This window comes from Podarcis vaucheri (assembly GCF_965113315.1).
Source record: "Podarcis vaucheri genome assembly, chromosome: 11".
In the NCBI taxonomy this organism is placed as follows: Eukaryota; Metazoa; Chordata; class Lepidosauria; order Squamata; family Lacertidae; genus Podarcis; species Podarcis vaucheri.
The window spans coordinates 18,455,236-18,480,399 of NC_138749.1; the positions used below are offsets into that span (position 1 = coordinate 18,455,236).

Sequence of the window (25,164 nt, forward strand, 5' to 3'; positions counted from 1 at the left end):
TTCGTACATCAGTCTAGGAAATGCAAGTCTGATGAGTCTGCTTCATGAGTCACATTTTCTAAATTCATCCCCCACCCCGACACAGAAATGAGTCCAACTGAGTTCACTGTTGTTTACTCCCAAGAAAGTGTGAACAAATAATAAATTAAAGCCCCCCAACTACACTACAGCTTAGAAAGTGTTTCCCCCCCTTAATACATACAAAAAGTTGGAGAGAAGTCTGAGTGACTGTATACATTGTTGCTCACAATGGATATTATTAATGAGATTCTTACATTTGGGAGATTCTTACATTTGGGAGAAGTTACATTTAAAATAAAATAGAGTGCGCAAATATTTCCAAGGCAAGTATTTGGAGCTAGGAAATGTCCACTCTAAATTTGTGGTCTTTCTGTATCCAGATTTTATTTGTACACTGATGCATATTAGCTAGCAACCAAACCTGGTGGGTTTAATTTCTCTTACTTACCCAAAGATGGATGTTTTGATTTTGGGATTCATTGGAGAAATTTTGCTCTAAAAGCCACAACGATGTAAGTATGGCAGATGCAGTTGTTTTTACATGCATCATTGGCTGGCATTCCTGAAATGGCTCTGTGGAGATGGGATCATAAAGCAGCCTTCTATCAGACCATCTGATCATCCATTCAAGCAAGCGAGCTACGTTATTAAATTTAAAGTTCATGTCTGGAGTTGGTTCTGTTCTTTGTAGAATATCGGTTACCTGAACTGCTTTGTAGATATATCTATGAACAGGAGCTGTTTGGGGGGAAGAAGTTTGTTCAGACAAACGCTGAGTGAATACAGGCGCCAGAGTTTTTTCTTTACAGGAATCTCGTGCACCATAAATTGATTGCTGGCTTAGACCAAATAATCCTCTTCTTGCAGTGAGTCTCATCACTGAGTCACAAACAGAAGTCTCAAGCACAGTTGGTTTATTAGAAACCTTTTTCTTATCATCACACAAAGGATCCAGATTAGCAGCACTGGGATCAAAAACAGGAGCGTAGCAAGAACCAGCCATAAAAACTTGTTGGCCTTTATTTCTGATCTGTCGACGTTTCAGAGTTGTATGAACATCAAAAAGGAAAGAGTTGAGTTCATGTTCCCTAAGGAGTGTGGAAAAGCTCCTCAGAAAAGGAATCACAGAGTTTTTATGATTGATCAGATCTCTTTCAAGCATGTATGTTAAAAAGAGATCTAAAAACTTAACGTATTCGTCATCATCACGTTCAAATTCCCATTCACCGACTAGAGGCAAAACATGCTGATTGGTTAAGTCTTTGCAGTTCTCGTTTATAATACTTTTCCCTTCTACATTTAAGTCTTTTAGCTTTTCAGTACTTCTATCGTATCCAGTCAATTCTCCTGCACAGGTGGACACTTCTCTACAAGAAATCACAACAAACAGATTAGAAAGGGCAATCAACTAACAAATGACCTCTTTTTCTTGAAAAACACGAGGGCCACCAACCTGGTAGCCACAGGTTCTGCGTTAGAAATCCTTACACTATTATTAGAATACCAGATGAAAATAGTCCTGCACCAATTATAGTGGTACTTCAGGTTACAAATACCTCAGGTTACAAACACTTCGGGTTACAGACTCCACTAACCCAGAATTAGTACCTCGGGTTAAGAACTTTATCTCAGGCCAAGAACAGAAATTGCGCGCCAGCCGTGGCAGACCCCATTAGATAAAGTGGTAACTCAGATTAAGAACGGTTTAAGGTTAAGAACGGACCTCTGGAACGAATTAAGTTTGTAACTAGAGGTACCACTGTATAGCTATCAAACTAATGTCAACACCGTATGGAATCACAATTGTTAACTGAAACTGAAAGGATTATTAGTTATACCTTAATATGATCATTTCATAACATTTTTTAAATGTCTTTCTGGTAGGGAAACAACATTTTTCAATCAATGGAGGCTGACAGTAGACTCACACAATGTTGGGCAGGCTACAAATAAAATTAATAATAATAATAATAATAATAATAATAGTTACTACTACTACTCTGCTAAGTTTCCATGTAGTTCCCACACTGATGGAACTACAGAAGCAGAATTGCTTGTTACTATCCAATGCACCCCTACCTGGGAATACACTCCACTGAATACAGTGCAGCTTATTTCCAATTAACCATGTGGAGCAGTTACATTGGACTTTTCTCGACTGCCCAAGTATTAACTGGCTATGAAGGGCTGGAAGGTGAAATGAACTATATTCAGCAGTATCATAAACTCATACTTGTGATGTTCTTGCATCTGAGAAGAAATGTGCCTTCTTGTTTCTTCCATCAGCAAAGCTTCTGAGATTGAGTCTGCTGTTTCAGCATCACTATAAACCTGAGAGTTTCCCAGATCTGAAATTGTGCTTCTGCTTAGACTAGTTCCCAAAGAAAATCTATCATAGCAATAAGCTTCAGGATCTTGTGTCTCCTCTTCTGGTGGCTCCCAGATGCTTCTTTGATGGGGTCCTATGTTCCTTATCACACGCTTTAATGTTTTCATATTCACTTTGTGCGAAGCCTGTATTACAACAGACATTATTTCTTCATTGTTGGGACCTAATCAAAGAGACATGAGATTTGTTACTATGCTTTTTCTACAGAGACTACAGTATATGTAAACAAATACATACAAAATGCCTTTCAAATAACATATGACCCTTTGAACATTTCCACCCTTTGAACATTCCACCACTTTCCAAGGAAGGGGTGGTTTTTTGGTTTGCTTTGTGTTGTTGTTTTTTAAGAAAAATGCGGATAAGTTAGTTGTCCACTTTGTTTTCTTCATCACCACTAATGGTACCTTTGACTACGCAGTGTCTAAGTCGCTGGTGCAGAGCATTATATTTATCTCTTAATGGGACTCTTACATCATCAGGGTTTGGAAATGCTTTCACCAAAATTTCTGCCACCTGTACAAAAGAACAATGTCAAGATAATTTTAAGCTACTTAACATAGGTTCTGGAAGATCTACACACAACAACAAGCACAAAAAAGAAAATATTAATAAAGGAAGCTAAACTCTGTAATCCCCTATAATTTCTGATCTAGGTAATATTACCTTTTTGGTTGGTGGCAATTCTCCAGTAAGGCTTAAAATGATATCCTGTACAAGTTCTTCAACATTCATGAACCTAGCAAAAGGGAGCATTCGGCAAGCCCACTCCAACGCACTGAAAGAGTGTTCAACTATACAGGCGTCAAATTCAGTTGTCTTACATTCCTAAAGAAATAACACAAAGCAATAGGTGTAAAAGTCTCAAACTACCTGTGATGGCAGCAGACCTGTTTGTTTAAACCTCGGTATGTCCCAGTAACATATAAAATGTGGAATTGGGTTCAAGTCCCAACTTTAGGAGCAAAAAGGAGAGCACGGGTTAGGAAAACTAAACTCTCCCCCTCCACAAGCTTCCCTTCCTCCACATTTTCCCCCAGATGATACTCAACACTAGAAGCAAGTTCAACTGGAAGATACATGAACATGTTCTCTGTTTCTTTTGGGTCCTTGAGAGATGTGTGCAGCTTCTCACCTGGCAAGCCCCGGGTAAACAGAGGACATGTCTGAAGACTTGGAAACTGTCTTCAGTTCTGCTGCTTCTATGCCGCCCCCCCCCCCACTCAGAAAATTTAGAGGAAGGGCTATAGCTCAGGGGAATAACATCTACTTTGAATGCAGAAGGTGCTAGGTTCAATCCTCAGCATCTCCAGGTAGGATTGTAAGAGACTACTGACAATAGTGAGCTAGATGGACTACTGGTTTCACTCAGCGTAAGGCAACTTCCTAAGTATGCCTGAGAGTGCAGGCTATGGAAAGAGTTCAGCACTGCTACAAACTCTGCTTTGGCTTTTAAAACTGGACACATACACCTGTTTTACAAGTGAGTGGGGTGGATCTGGGCTAAAACTAAGACGTCTGCATTGTATCTATATTCTGAGTCTCAGTCCTGGCTGTTGCTTTTTTTTTAGCACAAACATGTCATTTATAAGATGGCCATTTAAGAGCAATGGAACTATGACAGTATAGTTGCCTATGATGTTAAAGTTCTATGCTATTAATCTTACCTTCTGATTTTCCAAATTCTCTCTTGCAGTTTGGTACCGTCTGCAACTGTCAGATAATCTTTCACGAACATGAAACATCCAACACAATGCGCATAGTTCTCTAAAGCATGCTGTCAGAGGAAGCCAGAGAGATAAAGTTTTGATCAAGAAAGAGAACAAGAATGTTGTAAAATAAATAGAAAGTATCAACATTTTCACTAAAAATCATTAACTTATAAGTGGCAGTATCTAAAAAAATGTTGGTCTTAAAAAATGATCTTTGCTCACAGACTCTTGTAGCAGCATGTTTTGTCAATAAGCTTCAATTGGAAATACTAATTTTTAAGTATATTCCCCATCCTATGGGCAAGTAATATTTGCTAGACTTTCCTGGGGGGGAAAGACAGGATTAGTACATAAAAGGGAAACAATGATTTGGGTGATAAAGTGGTCCATTGCACCTTCCAGGTTCTTAAATAAATCTGACCGCATTCCCAGATTTGGGGTAAATTAAAGTAGCCTACAAACTCCTATAGTTTATAATGGTGCATTCATGTTGGAATACAATTTTGTGTCAGGTGGCATTTCATCAGGGGAGAGGAAATCCAAATGTTTTTCTGCAAAATTCACATTGATCAGACTACATTCACTTTAGATGTCTGCAGGAAGCTTCATGAACTTCTGTTCAGCACTGTTTCATGACATAAAAGCTCCCAAAGAAAAAATGATTCTTTACGTATGGGGACTGAACTGGCTGTGCTTAGCAAGAGGTTCCTTCTAACTTTGATGAAGACACCCTTAAAGTACTTCTAGTAGACAGACCTGTCTACTGATTGAAAGTCAACATGAAAAGAACTGGAGCTGAAAATCTGACTCTTTGTTTTTATACTCTTTTCAACAACAGGTCAAATATTATATTTAGTACATCATTTTCAAGTCTTAGGAGAACAAAGGTAGCTTTCACAGTAAGTGATCAGTAAAATGACAAGGAGTTGGAACAAAGGGTCTTTGCTATTTTCTAGGCTCATTGGCTAGACTAGTAGACAAATACCTTCAGAACGCAGAGTGGGTGTTTCAAAAGGACCATTGTGAATAGGCATTGCCACTCCAACTTGACCTTTTACTCCGTTTCAACAATTTACAGCATCTGTGCACTTTTCTCTAGATACAAACCTATAGTTTTACATGAAACACTGTCAAGTCCATGATCACCAGAAGATGTAGGCCTTAAGAACACCGTATGACATTTAGAATAATTAAGCAAACTTTCTGGAAGAGCACTTAATGAGGGAAGAGCACCTTTCTTGCGAATCTGAAAGTGTGAAAAAAAGCAAAGGTTACAAGAGAACAATTTAGATAAACAAGTGTTCCTGAGAAGACAGAGGTGTTATGTGTCCCAAGTTCTCATTTCTGGGATGTCTGGACAGTGTTACATGTCCCTGAAGAAGCATTTTCATCTAGGTTACATGGATGCTGACTAGGCCAGAGACTTAAAGGATTACAAATCAACAGGTGGCTTTCTCTTTATGTTTGAAAATGGTATTGTTTACTGTAGCTTTTTCTTCCACAGTCAGAGTACATAGCTGCAACAGAGGCATGCAAAAAACTGGTCTGGACTGACCAACAGACTATGGACTTTGGGTTGTTTGGGGAGAAACCTGTCTGATTGATGGAGCACATCCAAAGCTATTCGAAATTATCTCAGAGCAAGAAGTTTCATGCAAGAACTAAACACATTATTAGGATGATATACCACTATGTGAGTCAGGTGATATAAGATGAACTTGTTGAATTGGCACACTGTCAAACCAAAGAAATGAAAGCCGACATTCTCACCAAGCCCCTACTAGGAGAGTTTCAAGAACTTTCTCGTCAAGATGCGATTCTGGGTGGTCCATTAATTTACATGCAATTGTTATATTTGCCTGGGAAGGGGTTTATGAGATAATCAGCCTCATATTACCAACTTGCTTACATTTAATTAGTGAATGAAGAGGTAATGCATGAAGAGTATGCTGTCCTGCCAGGATTAGTTAAGTCACTCCCCCATACCTTGGGAGGAAAAGTTATCAAGGTTTATCAAGCTTTTTGTTCCCCTATCATTCTACCATGTGAACTCTGACATGTAAATTGGTCTGGGCTGGTTGCTGCAAGCTTAGACTGCATGGCTTTCTACAAAACCATCTTTGTGTTTCTATGCAAATATTTTAGAAACATTCATCACTTTTGAATCTATTTTACTGCCTGTGTTTTCTGAATGCTATATGGAAAAGCACATGAATCTGACCTTTGAAGAAATTGCAAGTATAGTCATACCTCGGGTTGCGAACGCTGCGGTTTGCGTGTTTTTGGGTACGGACCGCGCCAAACCCGGAAATACCGGAACAGGTTACTTCTGGGTTTCAGTGCTCGTGCATGCGCAGAAGCACTGAATCACGTCACGCATGTGCGCAGAAGCACTGAATCGCGTCACGTGCGTGCACAGACACGTCGCTACAGGTTGCAAACGTGCCTCCTGCACGGATCACGTTTGCAACCCAAGGTTCCATTATAAGCCATATTTAACTTACCAAATGTGTGGTCTCTTTCTAAGCTAAGGAAAGAGAGGAACTTTGGAAACAACCTAGAAGGGGATATTTTAAAGGTCCAACAGTCTATAATTACATGCTTTACTTTGTTGCATATTTTATTTTTAAATCTTTGCTGGGGTTCTCACACCAAAGAGTTCTTGCCCCAAACCTGGATCTAGGCAACCAGGAATTCTCCTTTTTATAACATGTCCCCCCTTTCCAACCAAGATTCAAAGCCCCAAATATCTGAAAGTCTTGCCTCTCTCCCTACAGACCCTCTTGAGTGCCGAGATTGGCAGAGGGGGCCTACTTGGTACTTTCTCGACCCTCAGAGGCTTGAGGGCTGGCAGCCCAGGATAGGTCCCTAAGCTGTGGAACTCACTCCTCCCAGAGGTGCATCTGGCATTTCATTATACACCTCCCATCAAATGCTAAATCTGCGCCGCTTTACCCTGGCTATTGACACTTGAGGTGCATTTTATAGATCCCAACTTATATTTATTTCATAAAATTTATTCACCACGTAAAGTGGTTTACAAAAAGATAAAACAATAAAATCAATAAAAAATCACAACCATACTTAGCAGCTTACAAAAGTTAATTATCAGTTATAAGAAAAGTTTAAAGCAATTTCATCAGTATACCTTTTGCATTATTTTCCGTGCCCGTTTCAGCTGCACAATATACCACTGAGCAGCAGGGAAAGAACAGTGAGCTGCCCGAAAAAGGAGAAGAATTCGCTGAACAACTCCAGACACCTTCTGCCGACAAACTCTCTCCATTCTTAATACCAAATCGATGTGTTCTTCCTAAATATTGCAAAATTAAAAGGGAATAAAAGGTATGGCAATGAACAATGAAAATGACAAGTGCAATGCAGTTTATCCACTCAATTATCTCCACCCTAACCCTTTTTCTATATTTATGGCTGGAATTCTAAGAAAAACTTAATGGGCTCCCCCCCAAATCACCCCCCCCCCAAATGCAGGATGGTTTCAAAATCCAAAAGCAAAAGAAACATCTAATTCAGGTCAAGTGTGGACAAAATAGAAGAATCAAATGGCTTCCAAATATACTTACTTCACCATGAAATGATGGTTGAGGACAGTATAAGGGTGGTGCAGGAAGATATAAGCCATCAGGCACCAAACCACAAAACTTTCTGCTCAGGTCCTTGGCAGAGTCCACCAAAAGTTGAAATGTCTCTGACAGTATGTCTGTTTCTGCCATAACAGCTGCTTTCAGTATTTCTTCTATTGAGCTAAAAATTACATTTACATCTTCCTCTTCAATAGGATCTAAAGACAGACAGCAGAGGAAGTAATAAAGCAAATGCATTAATAACGCTTCCAATCAATGCTGAATAACACTGGGGGGATAGTGCTCTATGGGACCCTAAAACATAACCACCATGGGCTCAAAGAGCAGATTGCTAATACTAATCTCTGCTCCAGCAGGATACTGTGGTTAATGGTATCAAAAGCTCAGGTAGAAGAGACAGTCACACTCCTCCTGTCTCGTCTCTCTCCTGATGAATTCCTCAGGGCAACCAATGATGATTCAGTTCCAGATCTGAGCCTGAACCCAGAATGAAATGGATCTATTCTAGACAATTCGCTTCCTCTAGAAACATCTGTAGATAGATGCTCTACCATGACCCTCTCCACCACCTTATTTCACAATGGAGTGTTAGCATGTTGATGACAGCTGCTGCATTTCACTGGGTCCAGGGCTGGCTTTTCAATGAGTGGACAGAGTATTGCTTCTTTCAAGACTGTGGGCACCATGCCATCAATATATTGCCCAGGCCTACTGCTATCTTGCAAAGTTCTATATGCATGCATGAGGCAATCTCTGAGTATGTGCATGGTACATTGCACATACTCAGAGATTGCACATTGCTCACAGATTTACTATACTGCAACCTATTGAGGTGAAAAAACTTTACAAGTAGAGGCTACTTCATATAATTTTATTGGCTAGGCTAGAGCCTTTCTCCCATAAAGCTACGCGAGTCCCACATGAAGACTGACATACTACAGTCCAAACACAGATCTCCCATCTCAATGTGAATTGAATCATAGTTCATATAAAAAATGCAGAAGGGTGGAAAGGAATAACATGGACATGCAGAAACTCTGAATAGATAATTAAACAAATGGCATTCACATTAGCATCTCTGTCCTAGCATCTATGGTCATTCCCTGATCATGGAAAAGGATGGATATTTGCATGAAATCATAGCATTTCCACAAATGTGTTAAAAAACAACTTCAAGAAAATGAACTCAGATGTATAAATTGCACACCTGTGAACTGTTTGCATTTGGGGTCTCCTTCATTTGATGTTTCACTGTTGATTGGCTTGCCCAAAAAAGATTGTAATTTTTCTTGAAAGATTTGTGTTGGAGTCAAGTGCAATGGCATGCAGAATTCTACTTTTTGTGACCTGAGAGTGAATCAAGAAAAAGAGATTAATTTGTCTCTAACTGTTGCTTTCTGAATGACATATTTGTGCAGTCATATATGGGATCTATGGAAGTACTGTGACAATTCAAAAGGTTTGACAGGCACAGAGGACATCTATATTGTGTAATGATCTGAAGGGCTTTAGGACTAGTTCTTTCCCACTTGGTATTTTTGATACTTTCAAATGGTGGACACAGATACTTCATAATTGGTGACCAGAGGGCTAACGACTGCTTTGCTCAACTGATGTTACAATAAGGTTACCAGACATCCCTGTTTCCTGGGGACAGTCCTCGGATTTACAAATCAGTCCCCATACAAAATCCATTTCAGTTAATAGATGTAAATTATCTGTCCTAATCATTCCACCACCACCTTTCCAGCCACAAGCAGCTGACTGAGCTGCTGGAGCCTTTGCTTGCTGCAGCATTGGTGCTTTATGGTAACATACTGCACTCCTTGCAGAGGCCTCCTTATCTCTATGTGAAAGAATGAGGTTGAGGGCAGGAGTCAAAGGAGCAAATCTTTTTCCAAACTACTATTGTCCAAATCACCAACACAAGCCAATGTCATCTTTTTTTCTTTTACAAAAATAGGAATATTAAAAGATAGATACAAAGCCATTCAGTTAATTTTATTGTAAATAGTAGATATTATATGTCCATAACATGATAAACAACAAAATAACACTGCAGCATGCAGTTCTGTAATTTATACACACACAACTTACATTGGGAAGCCACTGCTACTTTGACAATACAGTTGATAAGCCACCCCAACTGAAACAGCCATTTTCCAGTCTCCAAGTTTATGGGCTAGCCACACAGCTTCCGGAATTAGTCCACCAACAAGCAACAAATCAAGAGCATATTCAACTGTCCAGACGCACGAGAGACCATGGTCCCTAACTGCATTGGTGACTATGGAGTGCTGCAGTGGAACAATACGAAGACACCTGTCTAAGATACAAAGGAAGCTTATTAGTTATCTATGTTTGCTTTGTTGTTAATTGATTCCTGTATGATTTCCAAATGAGTTCTATACATCTTTAAGTGTAAAATCCCCTGAGTTCCTACTGAATTACTCCCAAATAAGTGTGAATTAGTCTTCATAATGCAATGTATCATTCAGACCATGCTTTTTGTGGGAATTACCATGACTCTTGATTTTTGCTGTTCTTCCCTTTCCCCGCTTATTTTTAATTGTTTGTGCTAGAACAGAAATGTGAATGCACATCAAAAAGTCCTAATGAGAAATGCATTCATACAGGAAAGTCAATCTTCACTCAAAAAATTACACAAGATAAGAGAAGGAAGGACTATCACTCCAATGTGCAGCTGGTGGGGGGGGGGGAGAGAGGTTGGAGATTTTTATAAGATGAGCCTGAGGCAAGAGACTCTAAACTAATATAAAAATGGCAGATATGAAGTTTTGAGGAAAACTCTTCTCCCACTAACATCAATGGGGCTTTAGAAATCCTAACTCTGTCTGGATGATAGAAAACCAGAACATGTGCCAGCATTAACAGAATACCTTGTCTGATATGAAGCGGGGGTAAAACATCAACATTATGTGGAGGAAGCACATAAAGTGGTTCATTAGTGAAGTAAGCTGCCATGAATCGTGCCAGAGACCGAACCACTGCTAATATAGCTTCAGTATGAACATCTGTTATCATCTGCTCAGCACCTAAAAAGAGTTTAAAGAGTCTTACATAAACAAAATATCTGCTGCAGAAATAAAAAGATATAACTGATAAATTCAAGCCTATCAACCCTCATTGCTACTGACGGCAAAGGTACATTACATATTGCGCTGAAAGAATTCTTTGGTCTTTCCAAAATAAAACCCTAGAAGCCTCTTTTGTACATCAACTTTGCCTTCCTGCATGATGACAACTCATACGTAAGCTTCACTCTGTAGAATTCCTTTAGTAAGAATTCAATGACAATAAAACCTGATTAACTGTGCAATCTTAAACCTGATTAACTGTGCAATCTTACACATATTTACTGAGGTACAAGTCCCACTAAGTCCAACAGGACTTACTTTAAAAAAAGTGTATATATGATTACAATGTTATACTTGATTACACCAAACTATAGTTATCACAGCCAGATATTAAGCTTGAAGGACAATATCTCATTCAAACTAATGGGACTTTTAAATCTGACCTTTTAACTAGCTTGCTAACTATAAAAGACAGCTGTTTGTCACCATACTTCTACAATTCTGAGGGAAATATATATTTAAAATAGACAAAGGGTTCTTAAAGGGACTTTTAAAAATTAAGCAACTAACAGATGCTTAGTCAAGTCTTAAATAAAAATTCTATAATCACTATAAAACAACAAAAATACCACTCTATTGCAATAATGTTACAGTCTTAAATAATGGGATAAAATGACAAATTATGATACACGTCATTCATTTAACTATACTAGGATATTCCACATTCACATACCTGACAAATCATCCCTTTCAGATATTTGAGTTCGTTTTAGAAGCTCGCTCACTAGATGATCGCACAGACCCTGAGCCTCATTTACATTGTAGTGATATAGATGGCAATATAATATAGCAAGATAATATCGAGTTTGAAGAAAAGGCATTCTCTTTCCTCCTGTATTAAAAAGCGAAATAATTATCCAGTTAAAAATATAAACCCTGGGGATGTAAAGAAAAATAAACCCAACCTATATGAGTGTACTAAGCTCTCCTCACCCACCCACAGATGTACTATCACATTCAGAAGGAATAAATAAAGTGAATAGGATTATACAGGACCAGAATCAACTCCACTGATATATTTTTTTCCCAGAGTTACTGTTAACAGTAATTCAAACATGAATGGGTCCATATTGTTTGAATAATGCTCTTCAACTCCAGTCCTTCAAATGACACAAAGAGAAGTTGAACGGGTGAAGGTTCTCCAGTTACTGTGACAGAAGAAATGCAACTGTCAAACCTAACATTTGCTTTAATTTATTGCGTTTATATCCCAGCCTTCCTCCAAGAAGCTCAGAACGCTGTATGTGGGATCCCTCTCCAAACAACAACTCTGTAACGAATGCTAAGGTGATAAGCAGTGATTGGCACAACATCACATATGAAGCTTTGTAGTTGAGTGGATATTTGAATATGAATCTTCCCAGTTCTACTCTTAACACTGTAAAGTAGGGTTGCCATTTTTCAGAAAGTTAAAACCCAGATACAAATGTTGTTGAGCTTCTCTTGCAAAATCTATAACAACAACAACAATGAAGTTGTTGTGCTATTTCGCAGGAAATTCACCAAAATCTAGACTTCAGACATTGGTTGCCATGTGTCTGGATTTCCCGAGACACTTCAGTGATTTCTGCCCAGACACTGTTTCTGACTGCAGTATTCTGGCTATGTCCGAGAAATTACGGATGTATGGTGACCCTACTGTAAACACTACACAGAAGTAGCTCACAATGTTTATATTTCTAATCCATCTCACCACACATGAGATGAAGATATTCAAAGGACAGAAGTCTTCTTTGGGTGAAGCACTGTATGAGCAACACAGGCTAGTTCGACTGACAAGAAGTAGCCCATTTGTACATAGTGAACACAGCAATAGAAAATCCTTTGGCAGCATGAGAAAAAGGATCTCCAACACTGCTGTCTGAAAAGTTATGCACTGGCATCTGAAATCTTAAATTTTACCTTCAAGTGCAGCTTGCCTGTCACTTAAAAAACTTCAGGAAAACTTTTTTTAAGTCATGTATGCCAACACTCAATCACATTTTATTTACTAACCTCAGTTCTGCACCATGACAAGTAATTAACCTAATACCATGATTTTCATGCTATACATAGATCTTTTTAGCATGAACTTAGTTTTATCAAGCATGTTAAGGTACAAACTAGTTCTGCAATGCAACAACACTGCAGCATTATTATTATTATTAATAATAATAATTTGACTTGTCATCTTATACTAAGGTCTCTAGGCAACTTAAATAAGCACAAAGAATTCTTTAGCAATAGATTATGTATACAAATACAAAAGTACCAACAATCAACTAGACTAAAAGCGATCAAACCTAAAAGCAAAAATCCATCTTCCCCAACAATCTAAGCATGATTAATATAAGAATCAACAAACTAAGAACTCTAGCAGCAGGAATATATTACTAACTGAAGGCTGGAGAGAACAGAAAGTTCTTCACTTGACACCAAAGGGATGTTAATGTGCATGCCAGGCACACTCTTTGGGAATAGTGTTCTCTAAGCAGAGGGCTTGGCAGAGGAGTTGCCACTCAGTAGACTGATGAAAAAGGCAGGCCTCTAAAAACGATCATTTTAGGTTTTAAAATGTATAGAAATTGTCTTCCTTATGTTTATGCCAATGTATAGAAGAAAATAAATGTCCACTGCAAAATTTATTACGCTTTCTCTAGAACATTTTTCCAATGAGAATAAGCTTAGAGTTTCTTATTACCTTACCTTTTCCTTTTATTTCTTGAAGAGCTCTCTCCCATGCCTCCACCGATTCTTTATAAGACCCTATTAGAAATTGCTCCTCACCTAAATAAATAAATAAATTTCAGCCAATAGTCAATAAATTTCTGAACATATAATAAAAGGGTAAGGCTGTTGTCACACAGCAGTTCAGTTGACTGCTGAGGAATGCTGCTGCTAGCTAATGTGATGTCAGACTACTGACAGCTGCTGGACCATGACAGCAGCATTGGAGACTGTCTTGTCTTAAGGTGGAAGAGAGACAGAATCAAGCAGACAAGCAATCCAGGGAGGAATATTCAGGATAGTCTAGGGCAGCTCCCAAGCAACTATCCTACTCTGTTGCTGTCCACCTCACAGTGATGACAGCATTTCAGCCTCAGCACTGGAGGGTGTGGATGAAAGAGAAGAAAGAAATGGATGTAGCAGAAAGGCCCCAGTGAGCTGCAGAGGAACTCTTCCAAGGGAGCTGGAGGGGAGTGGAGAGTGGTCTGCAGAGCTCTAAAGGGAGTAAGTGGGTTTGGCAAGATCCAAGAGGGTGGAGGATTTGGATACATAAAAAGCATCATAAAACTACCACAATGTTCAATGCTACCTCCAGCTGTAAAACATATTATTTTAAGCACAGGATATTTTTGGAGAAAGGAAACAAAATTTTAAATTGTCGGGTTTCTAGACCAGAAATGTTTCTAATTTATCAGGTTTATTAGGTAATTAGAAAAGTTTGGGACAATGTCCCTATAAAGTAGTTTCTAGCAACAGGTAAAATAATTACAATAAATCATGTAAACTACAAATAAAAGCTAAAATACAACCTTTACTAAGAACAATCTTATTTGCCCTTACTGAAATCAGAACTGCCTCCAGAAATCAATTCAGGGATTACACAACCTCCCCAGGATTAGCTTACTAAAACATGTCACAGCAGTGTATTATTTGCATGATAACAACAGCTTGGCACAAACACCAGATGACCTTTCCAAGCAGTTTTATGCAGATGTTAAAATGTATAAGGAGCAAGATAAAGAAAAACCCCACAGCCAAGGGATAGAGCAGTCTTCCAACACCACCTTCTGGATATGCTCCCCCAGAAGGGATCAGAGCACTGTAACACCCTTGCCGCAATTCCTACTATGGCAAAGCAACTCATAAGCATACAATAGTCATTGGTATTGAAAACCATTGGTTCCAGAAGAACCAAAAGAGCCACACTAGGGTGATGGAGGTAGCTGCAAACTGAGCTGAAACAGAATGAAGAATTCAGTATCATGCCACACTCTCTGGTCTTGAGATGCCACCGCCTTTTCAAGTACCTTGCTAAGAAACTTGATACTGGACAATAACTGTTAATGTCAGTAAAATCTAAATTGCTTTCTTTAAGAGAAGTAAAATTATTGCCTCTTCAAAGCAGCATGGACATCTTTACCCAACCAGGATAAACCATCTGAAGGTTCAAAATGGAAGGTCACTTCCGTTATGTATCACAACAATGTAATGCTTCCCAGCTATTGGCTAAGCAAACTCTAAATGCTAATTTAACTGACATACTGAAACAATGTGCAATTACAAAATTAATAAAATATGGAGCTGACTTTTTGTCCCACTCATTATTATTGCAGAAGAATAGTATCAAAATTAAGTTGCAGCTCAGGAAATTGTCCACTGTTACAAAAATCAACTGATCACAGTGTTCTGCATGATACTAACCAATCACAGAGTTGAGTTTCAGTATTTGTTCTAATCTTTCTCCTGAAGACTGTAAAATTGCCTGTGTATGACTTGCCAGTGCTTCAACGGTTGGTCCCTCATGCGTAATTTGTATTTCAGTTACTGGCTTGCTTGACTTGTGCGCTTTTCTCCTTAACTGTGTCCAGTACCAAAGAACATGCTTATATAACAGTTGCCACATTACAATTACCCTGAAGTTGAAAAAGAATCAAATATTTACAGCAAAAGTCAGATCAGAGAAAATTAGTGATGCTAATATGCTTGGAAATAATGCCTTAAAACTTGCAGATTATGTTTTACATCACTGTGAATTAAACTAGTAAATCAGTGAATTAACCCTATCAGATACTTCAGTGCATTATCACAATTTTAATGATGTCCTACTTTTATTTACCTGCTGTTAAATTTATTATTACTAGTTGTGGTAAAAAAAATAACTCCAAAATTTCCCTGCTAAATATACTGTACATAAATTTACTATGATCAAGACAGATAAAAGTTACAAAACAACTTATTAACTCAACAACACTAAACTTCTATAGAATGTGGATTTCTGAGGTGTTAATGTATATGTAAAGGACACAGGAAAAGTCTACTTAAACATTAATTACATTGTATCTGCAACATTTTTCCTTAGCCATAAAGTAATCTCTTGTAAGGTTGGATACCACTGACAACTGTAGCCCATTTAACTAAAAGCCAGATAAGGAAGCTATTATCCAAGTAATAATTAACAAAGGCATATGTATGGTGGGTGCAACTTTTTGAATTTTTGCTTTGACCATCTAGGCCTAAGTAAGAACTTTTAAGATCCTATGAAAAAACTCCTCTCCCATCCCTTAAAAATCCAGCAAAGTCTAATATCACACAATGTCACAAAAAAGCTTTAGAACTATCCCTCTTAGAATGGCAGTCAATGACTAGCACAAACTGTATGTGATATCTTTAATTCCATTGGGTGTTTTATTTTAATTGCAATAGCCACCCAAGACCCTGTAAAGGAGTAGGAAAGAAACTGAATAAACAAAGGTAATAATAAATTTTGCAACTCCCACTTTATGCAACACAGCACAATGGTTGGGATCCAAAAAACCATGGAACTAATTCTGAGCCCAATAGAAGGATGAACACAGATTATTTTGAGCAGCAGCTTTGAATGAGATGAGGGGAGAGTTATAACACAGCATGAAGACCAACTGTTAAATGTTATATTTGATTGGTACATGTAAACCACACCTAAAATACCCTTACCTTAAAAAAAAAAAAATCTGGTCAATGGCAGTCTTCTTATTTTGTTCAGAATTCAAGTAATCCAATAATCTCTATTTCTTTCATTTAAGACAATTTTTAAAAAATATTTAAATACAATTACAAATTATAAAAATAAGTTTTCAAACAGATAATAAATACCTCTTTTCTGAATTATTAGACAGGTTTACAGCTGGAGGAGAGAGCTTCAGTATGTAATTCAATGCATAGAAATGTTGGTGGCTGCTCCAATCTATAGCTTGAAACACAGACACAATTATGGAATCAAACTCCACCTGATTATTAACATCCGGGGCTGCTGGAAGTATCTCATACTGAGGTGCGTTCTTGCCATTTAAAAAATGAGTAACCATCTTCAGCAGAGAGAAGCCTCCCAAAAGATTATTGGAGAACAGTTGGTTTTGTTGCTCCACAAGCATCAGTTTTAGGGTCTGCAACGTGAGCTTCATCAAATGTCCCAGAATTTGTCTATGCTTACCCTCCCAACTTAGAAGAGACAAAAATTGCTGGAAACATTTTAACACTGATTGTATCCAGGTACAATTCTGGACAGGGTGATCTAAATGTGCAACGTTAAGTTTTGCATACTGGAGAATGTTAAAAAAGTATATAATGCATCGTATGGTACAATTTAACAAAGTGTCTCTTTCTTGCATGTTTCTTGAAATCCCTACTCTCCAAGCTGCAATTAGATTTTTTTGGATATGGTTCAGTTCCAAAGCTGTGTCATCTTCTTCTTCTTCTGTTGCATCCACTGCATGAATGGTGTCAAACATGGATGCAAATTCCAACCGGCCTTCATCAGTTACAAAAGTATCTCCTTTTTGGCTCCCCAAAATAAAGGAATGACTCTGAAACAACTTGTCACCATCTGATTCTTCTTCATAATCCTAAATTGAAGATAACATTACTCATTATCTGATACATGTGAATTTTATCACACGTTTATAGAAAGAAGTACTCCACATAATTGTTCTGGGAACTGTTTCACAGGTACTAGTGAAAAATGTTGTGCAATAAATATGTGGAGCTGTGTCACTCAATGTAAAACTTAACGTATAATCCAGGCTATTGTTATGGTCATTTTGACATGTATTGTATAGAGATGGATGAGGATCCATAGATTTTCCCCAATGCAAACTAAACCTTAACAACTAGGCTGCAGATACATGTCATACCAAACTCAAAAGGCACAACTGCAATCATTTCACCAGAACAAAGCAATCCCAGTGTCTGGGGCACATACAGTTCCACATCACAGACTTTGCCATGGAATGGGCAACTGTTTCCACCCAAGCCATTAGTATTTGCTTTGTGAACATATAAGGGATTTATGGTTGCATCTCACAGTAGTTCTACTTAGGGTAGACCAATTAAAATTAATGGACATGACACATCTATTAATTTCAATGTGTCTAATCCGGAGCATAATTCAGCTGGCTACAATAGCTATTATTCCATAATACCCATCAATTAACAAGATAAAGTGGTACCTCGGGATGCGAACGGGATCCGTTCCGGAGCCCCATTCACATCCTGAACAGAACGTAAGACACGATTGCGCGTGTGCAGGTCACGTTTTGCTGCTTCCGCGCATACGCGTGACGTCATTTTGAGCATCTGCGCATGCGGTGAAACCCGGAAGTAACACACTCCGTTACTTTTGGGTTGTTGTGGAGCGCAACCCAAAAGCGCTCAACCTGAAGAACATTCAACCCAAGGTATGACTGTAAATCAATTATATGAGATGGAGGCTGATAACTAAAAATGAGGTGAAGGGTTGGTGATGTGAAGTATATAATAGTTTGATATGCATACAACAAAATGAAGGGCATATTTGTACTTAGAGCAAAAGTGAAATTGCCATTGCAAGCCAAGCTAGGAGTCCCAAGTCATAAATTGCCTTATAAGCTCATATATGGAGGAAGTGAGAACCTTCTTTTATTATTACAGTGGTACCTCGGGTTAAGTACTTAATTCGTTCCGGAGGTCCGTATTTAACCTGAAACTGTTCTTAACCTGAAGCACCACTTAAGCTAACTGGGCCCCCTGCTGCTGCCGCGCCACCAGAGCACGATTTCTGTTCTCATCCTGAAGCAAAGTTCTTAACCTGAGGTACTATTTCTGGGTTAGTGGAGTCTGTAATCTGAAGTGTATGTAACCTGAGGTACCACTATATAGGTATCATATCAGGATTTATTTATTTTTAAAGATGTCTTCCATGCAACAGAACTGACATCTGTGTAGATCAGAATAACAAATATATGTGTTACATACTATTATTCTAATTCATGTTGCATTATATCAAGAAACTAGTATCAAAGGAAACTTGAATACCTGCAAGTGTGTTACTTCTCCATTTAGCTCTTCTGTTTCCTCCTCTTCTTGCAGAAATTTTGGAATGGTAGAGAAAGCAGAGCTCTGACTTTGATTGTGTTGTAATAGATTAGCTTTTAAGGAGAACAGTGATTGCAATGGCAGCCTTTTCTCCTTGGACTGTGGGAAACAACATGTTAGTTTTATTATCCTATTTTTATATTCTGAACATCTGAAAGAGATTGATGAATGTGATGCTGAAGCTGACAGTGCAGATGGATCACAAAAAATATGTTCAGAGATGAAATTTTAAAAAGAACACAATTAGGATGGACTTGCTGGGCAGTAAAAACAGCCTAATCTAAGATGTTTATAAATACGGACTGCAGTTTTATACACTTATAATTGGAAATATTAATGAAACAATTGTGTCTTATTTCTCAGTACATACACAGAGAATGATTTCACAGGATCATCTTAGCAAAATACCAATAAATGTATACAAGACAACCTGCAGATAAGCATGCAAAAACAGAAACCTTTAAAGACTTCAGATTATTATTGAGATTCTGTGTGTGTGGCGGCACTGATTTGCTGGGATTTCATTAATGAAAAACCCTTCTCTCTTGCTCTTACCAACCTTGCTTATGATGTTATTTTGAGAGGGGCATTGGACAATGACCTTGGCAGACAGGCTGGATAGTGTGAACTTTGTGGGTGCTTTATTCCACATCACACAACTGAAGAGATTCAAACACTTCATTCTGAACAGAAACCTAAAACTAACTTTCCTTCTCAACACTGAGTAGGCTAAAGCAATGTAAGTATTTAATCATGGAATAAGTGAATTGTCCTAATTTGATAAATTAATAATGTCTAGAACAAATTCCAGGCAAGAATCTGAGAACTACACTATTAAACCTGTTGCAGTAGAAAACCAAATGAAACAATACCTTAGATTTAATCAAGCTGTGGTGCAGTTTTTCAAGCCTCTGGGCTGAATCAAGCAGCAAAGACCTCATATATGCCGAGGGTGAGAAACCATCATAAAGTTTAAGAACGGTGATTATATACCCATCAGAGGCAATGAAGAAGGGTAAACTTGGATGTGATGCTACAGAAAATCTCTGCCTCATTAGATCCCCTTCAGAGGCTGATGAATCATTAGAATGATTCAGATCTTGAATCAAAGAGTTCTGTGATCTAACAGATAAAATACTAAATTATCAAAAAAGTAAAGTAAATGCAGTTCTGTAACACAAAAGACCCTGATGCTGGGAAAGATTGAGGGCACAAGGAGAATGGGACGACAGAGGATGAGATGGTTGGACAGTGTTCTTGAAGCTACCAACATGAGTCTGACCAAACTGTGGGAAGCAGTGGAAGACAGGAGTGCCTGGTCCATGGGGTCACGAAGAGTCGGACATGACTAAACAATGTAACACAAAAGTTTTATGGGGACAATCCAGCTCAGATTAATATCTTCTTCTACAGTAGCACAGCAGTTGCCAATCTGGTGCCCTTGAAATGTTTTGGACTACAACCCTCATCAACTCCACTCAGTATAGCCATGCTTAAAAATACATAATTGATCCTAATAGTGGCTTAAATAATTTGTACTTACATGATGAAAATGTCATTTGTTCAGCAGGAAAAGCCATTATAAGAAATAGGAGAGAACTATGAATGAGAAACAAGATATTGAGAAGAAAGACACAGAAAAAGCAAAAGAATTATTTGAAAGGTGAAACATTTAAAAGAGAGGAAATGAACGAAAGAAAGAAAGATATGAGCAAATGAATTTAATAAACCACATTATGACTGTCTCACCTGTATGTTATTAGTGGATGTAGAGGAATAAATTCTGCTGGTCCAAATTCTACAGAGCAACCATATGTTACTAAAGTAAGCAATTCACCCAAACAAGTCATTAAGATCAGGGACCCACGTTTTAACATGCAAGCCAAAAAAAGGCTATCATGAGTCCAGCTCATGTCAGAAATCCAATAGGATCTAAAACAAAAGAACAAATATCACCTTCAGACATCAGTATCCAGCTATCCAAATATGATTTTAAAAAATTCTGAAAAATACTATACTGACCTTATAAACTTTGACTGAATTTTGTGTTTCTTACTACCACAACCTTTAAGGCTACCAGAAACTGCAATGAAATTTGCTGTGCTCATAAACAAAATCTGAGTTGCCTGAATATTTTTTTTGAAAAAAAGACAAAAGAAAGAATAGTTAAACTTCATGCAAACCAAACAACATAAAATATAATGATTAATTAACACTTCACAGCACATATATAGCTTTCATTAGAAACTTATTGGAATAATCTAACCTATATAGCACATATAACTTCAATTGCTGAATGTGCTGATCTGAAGCACTGATGAAATTAACACAATACAAAAGTACAGCAGACTCCTTCTCTAATTCCTTGTTTTTATTACTATCCCCTTGCTGAAGTATGAAGGTAACCCAGAAGACTGATTTGCTGCATCACACTTAATATTCTTTACAGTATTAACAAGATCACTTTTGCTTTATGTTACTAATATTTGTACCTGTAAATCCTTCTGGTTGACACCTATTGCTAGAACAAGCCCATCATTTGAAAACGCAGTAAGCAAAGCACCTCTTGATTTTATTGGCTTACAATGGGGAGCCAAACTAGACAAAGAACATGTCCGCTGTGTCCAGTGTATCAGAAATGGAAAAGAGCTACATAAAACAAAAATACATATAGATAAGAACATAAAAGGAAACATTATTTCTGGATGTCTGTAAGTTACCGTATTTTTCGCCTTATAGGACGCACCTTTTCCCCTCAAAAAATGAAGGGGAAACGTGTGTGCATCCTATGGGGCGAATGCAGGCTTTCGCTGAAGCCTGGAGAGCGAAAGGGGTCGGTGCGCACCGACCCCTCTCGCTCTCCAGGTTTCAGGAGAGCCCCACCGCCAGCCCCACAAGCTCGGGGGACAGCGGAGAGGCGCAGCTTCGGCATCGCTCTGGGAGCTTGTGGGGCTGGAAGAGTGCTGCGCCTCCCACTGTCCCCCGAGTTTGCGGGGTTGGCGACGGGGAGGAGCAGGCTTCTCCCCCCCGCCAGCCTTCTAACCAAGTTGGGGGACAGCAGGAAAGGCGCGCTGCGCCTCCCACTGTCCCCCAAGTTTTCAGGGCTGGCGACGGGGAGGAGCAGCCTTCTCCCCCCCACCAGCCTTCTAACCAAGTCAGGGGACAGCGGGAAAGGCGCGCTGCGCCTCCCCGCTGTCCCCCGAGCTTGTGGGGCTGGCGGTGGGGGTCTCCTGAAGCCTGGAGAGCAAGAGGTGTCGGTGCGGGAGGCACAGCACTCCTCCAGCCCCGCAAGCTCCCAGAGCTATGCCAAAGCTGCACGCAGCTTCGGCATCACTCTGGGTCCTGTTCTGGGGGCTGGGGAAGCTCGGGCTTCCCCCTTCTCCAGCCCCACAAGCTCCCAGAGCGATGCCAAAGCTGCACGTAGCTTCGGCATCACTCTGGGTCCTGTTCTGGGGGCTGGGGGAGCCCGAGCTTCCCCCGCCCCAGTCCTGCCCCTGGGGGGGAAAATAAATTTCTCCCCCTTTATTTCCCCCCCCCCCCCCAAATCTAGGTGCGTCCTATGGGCCGGTGCGTCCTAGAGAGCGAAAAATACGGTAACTGGCTGGTTTCCCTGTAACACTAAAGCATAGATACATGACCTTGAACAGGCTTGAACAAAGCTTCTGTCCTCCTGTCTGGCCAGGAGAGGTTTGGTAGAGTTTAGTTTAGCAATATGCACCAACCACATGACTCAGCTCAAATCCTGATTCAGTGCTTTGGAAAACAGCATAGTTTAGCATGGACTATTTCATGCCCAATTTGGCTCGGGTACAAATCCCAGTTTGGAAAAACAAAAGAATCTTGTATCCCTGTTCCGTATTATGGGGAAATTTAAAAAAACATCAACCACCTTTTTCAGCATAAGTTGCTGAACATATAAAAACACCTTAATCAATGCAGAATTATTTTTCTTGATTAAACTATCTACATGTTAGTCAAATGATGTGGCAGCAAACATTGAAGTTTTAAAACCAAGCCTTAAAAACCTATATTAAAATTGAATTAATGATTTAATCTTACCAAGCAATCTTTAAACTGTTCTCTTGCCATTTAATTTCCAAAAGTGTCAGCATTAAATGTTCCTGAGAATAAAATGCAAAACAACACAAGCAGCAGTCCCCCAGCATCTGCAAATGAATCAAAATAATGCTTAATAATTCTACTTGGATTTCTTAAATGACTCATATACAAGCCATATTTTAAGGTCAAATCAGCTGAAAGCAATTAACATTTCACCACATGGTTTGTATAATTCACATGGAGCAAGAGAATATAGAAAACATAAGCTTTCACACCTTACACCTTGATGATTTAAGCAAAAATTACATTGAGATTTTGTGTTCATGCAGTATTACAGTGAGACCTATTTTTTGTTGTCTGGGCATAAATAGGATAGGGTATATTTACTATTGCCCTGTGCACAAATCATGAGGACACCTCTACTGCAGGCACATATGGTGAGGATCAAGATACCAGACATTGATTTGTCATAGACTATCCTTGTCCCACAGAAGCCTCAAAATTAAAAGAAGCTGTTCACTTAAGGTAGCTAGTAACAAATGCACAGTGCCTTTTGGGGTTGTGCACCACTAACTCAAGATGCCTTGTTAAGGACTCAATCCAACCCAGGCCATGTGAAAATCTCACCTAAATCACACTTTATTTGCCTCTTAATTCAGGAAGTACATAGAGCTGGTGCACTTCTACTTTCCACAATAACCAGAATTGTACAACCGATAACAGAAAGGTCACTATGCATTTTACATACACAGCTTACTGAATCTATATAAATTATACCGATTTTATTGTTTACCTCATTTTGGATGAAGTCAACACTCACTGACGTTTCTTTCTCTTCAACAGATGGTAATACAACTGACGCTTCAGGAATAATTTGTGACCACTGTCCCATTGCACAACCTTTAGCTGGTGTACTTTTACATTCCTCGCTTTCCCATAGAAAGATACTGGCAGTTGGTGTAGTGAGAAGAACCTTATTTCCATCACCAGAAACGTATAGGTATAATCTCATTGAACAGTCTAGAAAATAATGTTGTGTTAATGCAGCTTCTCATTCTTTACATGATCTATCCAAAATACATTGATAGTTTTAATAGTTTTTGACATCAGCTACTGTGCTAAGTTTTTATTCTATAAAAGTCAATGAACACAATACAAAGATTAAACCTAAGATATCATGTTTAGTACTTATAATAGCACAGAACTAAGAATAGCATACTTCACTAAGAAGCAGTATAATCTTTTTACTGCCCTCAATATGATTCTGGTTACCTTCTAAAACAGGGGTAGGGAACCTCTCAACCATGGGTCAATCTTGGCCTGCCAAGGGGTCCAAATAAGGCCCATGGTGCCATTTCCCGCCAAACACACCCACCGGTCCATTCGCTGATGTCAGTTGATGTGTGGGGTTCAATCCTGCTAGGTGCTGCATCCTCAGCACATTCCCTGGTATGAATGCCCTGGTGGGTGGAACTGCCCAACTATCAGTCACATGACATCGTGACAGCTGAATATTGATAGGTGGGTGGCCATGCCCACTAACCAAAGTTGGCCCATGAGCCCACTGGGCCAAAAAGCTTCTCCATCCCTGTTCTATAAAAATACATTATATATGCTAAGGTTTAGCTTAACAAGTCATTTCTCTTTGAAATATAAACACTATTAAGTAACTCAGAAAGTCATGAATAAAATCAACATCTTCATTTTAGTTGTTAAATAATGAGCAAAATTGCAATGTTTGATAAAACCTTTTTTTGAACAAAATAAATGGGGGAAAGGACAATGTTAATCAAAATATTAATTAAATATTCCTACCTTGTGCTGCTAAAACCACCTTCTTACATTCTTCAGCTGCCGAGACAGTTTTTATAGTGTCTTGGTCTTTGTTCCAAAGAAAGAGTTCTCCTGTTTTAAGTATCCCTGCCAACCAAGCTCCTGTTTGATTAAGGAGAATTTTGTTGTTCAAAGTGCAACATTTTAGACAAACAGTACTATTTCACTAGGTTCAATTAGCTTACTCCCTGGGAAACATGCATAAGACTACACTATTTCCCCCCCTTTGGTCCCAAGTTGTTAAATAGTTTTAGATCAGAACTATATTGAGGGTAAGGTGGTAGCAGTGGAAA

The 25,164-nt window shown here is 38.8% G+C and overlaps 1 protein-coding gene across 7 annotated transcripts in view; it reads right to left on the reverse strand.

Moving 5' to 3' along the window:
• The window catches only part of CPLANE1 (ciliogenesis and planar polarity effector complex subunit 1), a 58,194-nt gene that overhangs the window by 30,006 nt on the left and 3,024 nt on the right, over positions 1–25,164 (reverse strand). For all 7 annotated transcript variants that reach the window (XM_082241717.1, XM_082241718.1, XM_082241722.1 and 4 more), the window contains exons 4-26: positions 24,854–24,973; positions 23,832–24,058; positions 23,039–23,145; positions 21,472–21,628; positions 21,002–21,105; positions 20,729–20,911; positions 19,852–20,101; positions 18,920–19,078; positions 16,724–17,472; positions 15,293–15,504; positions 13,571–13,651; positions 11,559–11,717; positions 10,628–10,783; positions 9,825–10,053; positions 8,935–9,074; positions 7,707–7,924; positions 7,271–7,435; positions 5,230–5,368; positions 4,078–4,187; positions 3,077–3,238; positions 2,818–2,926; positions 2,255–2,573; positions 470–1,388 (exon numbers count right to left, since the gene is read on the reverse strand). In XM_082241717.1, coding sequence (XP_082097843.1) covers positions 470–1,388; positions 2,255–2,573; positions 2,818–2,926; positions 3,077–3,238; positions 4,078–4,187; positions 5,230–5,368; positions 7,271–7,435; positions 7,707–7,924; positions 8,935–9,074; positions 9,825–10,053; positions 10,628–10,783; positions 11,559–11,717; positions 13,571–13,651; positions 15,293–15,504; positions 16,724–17,472; positions 18,920–19,078; positions 19,852–20,101; positions 20,729–20,911; positions 21,002–21,105; positions 21,472–21,628; positions 23,039–23,145; positions 23,832–24,058; positions 24,854–24,973 — 5,174 coding nt within the window. The remainder of the gene's footprint in view (positions 1–469; positions 1,389–2,254; positions 2,574–2,817; positions 2,927–3,076; positions 3,239–4,077; positions 4,188–5,229; positions 5,369–7,270; positions 7,436–7,706; positions 7,925–8,934; positions 9,075–9,824; positions 10,054–10,627; positions 10,784–11,558; positions 11,718–13,570; positions 13,652–15,292; positions 15,505–16,723; positions 17,473–18,919; positions 19,079–19,851; positions 20,102–20,728; positions 20,912–21,001; positions 21,106–21,471; positions 21,629–23,038; positions 23,146–23,831; positions 24,059–24,853; positions 24,974–25,164) is intronic.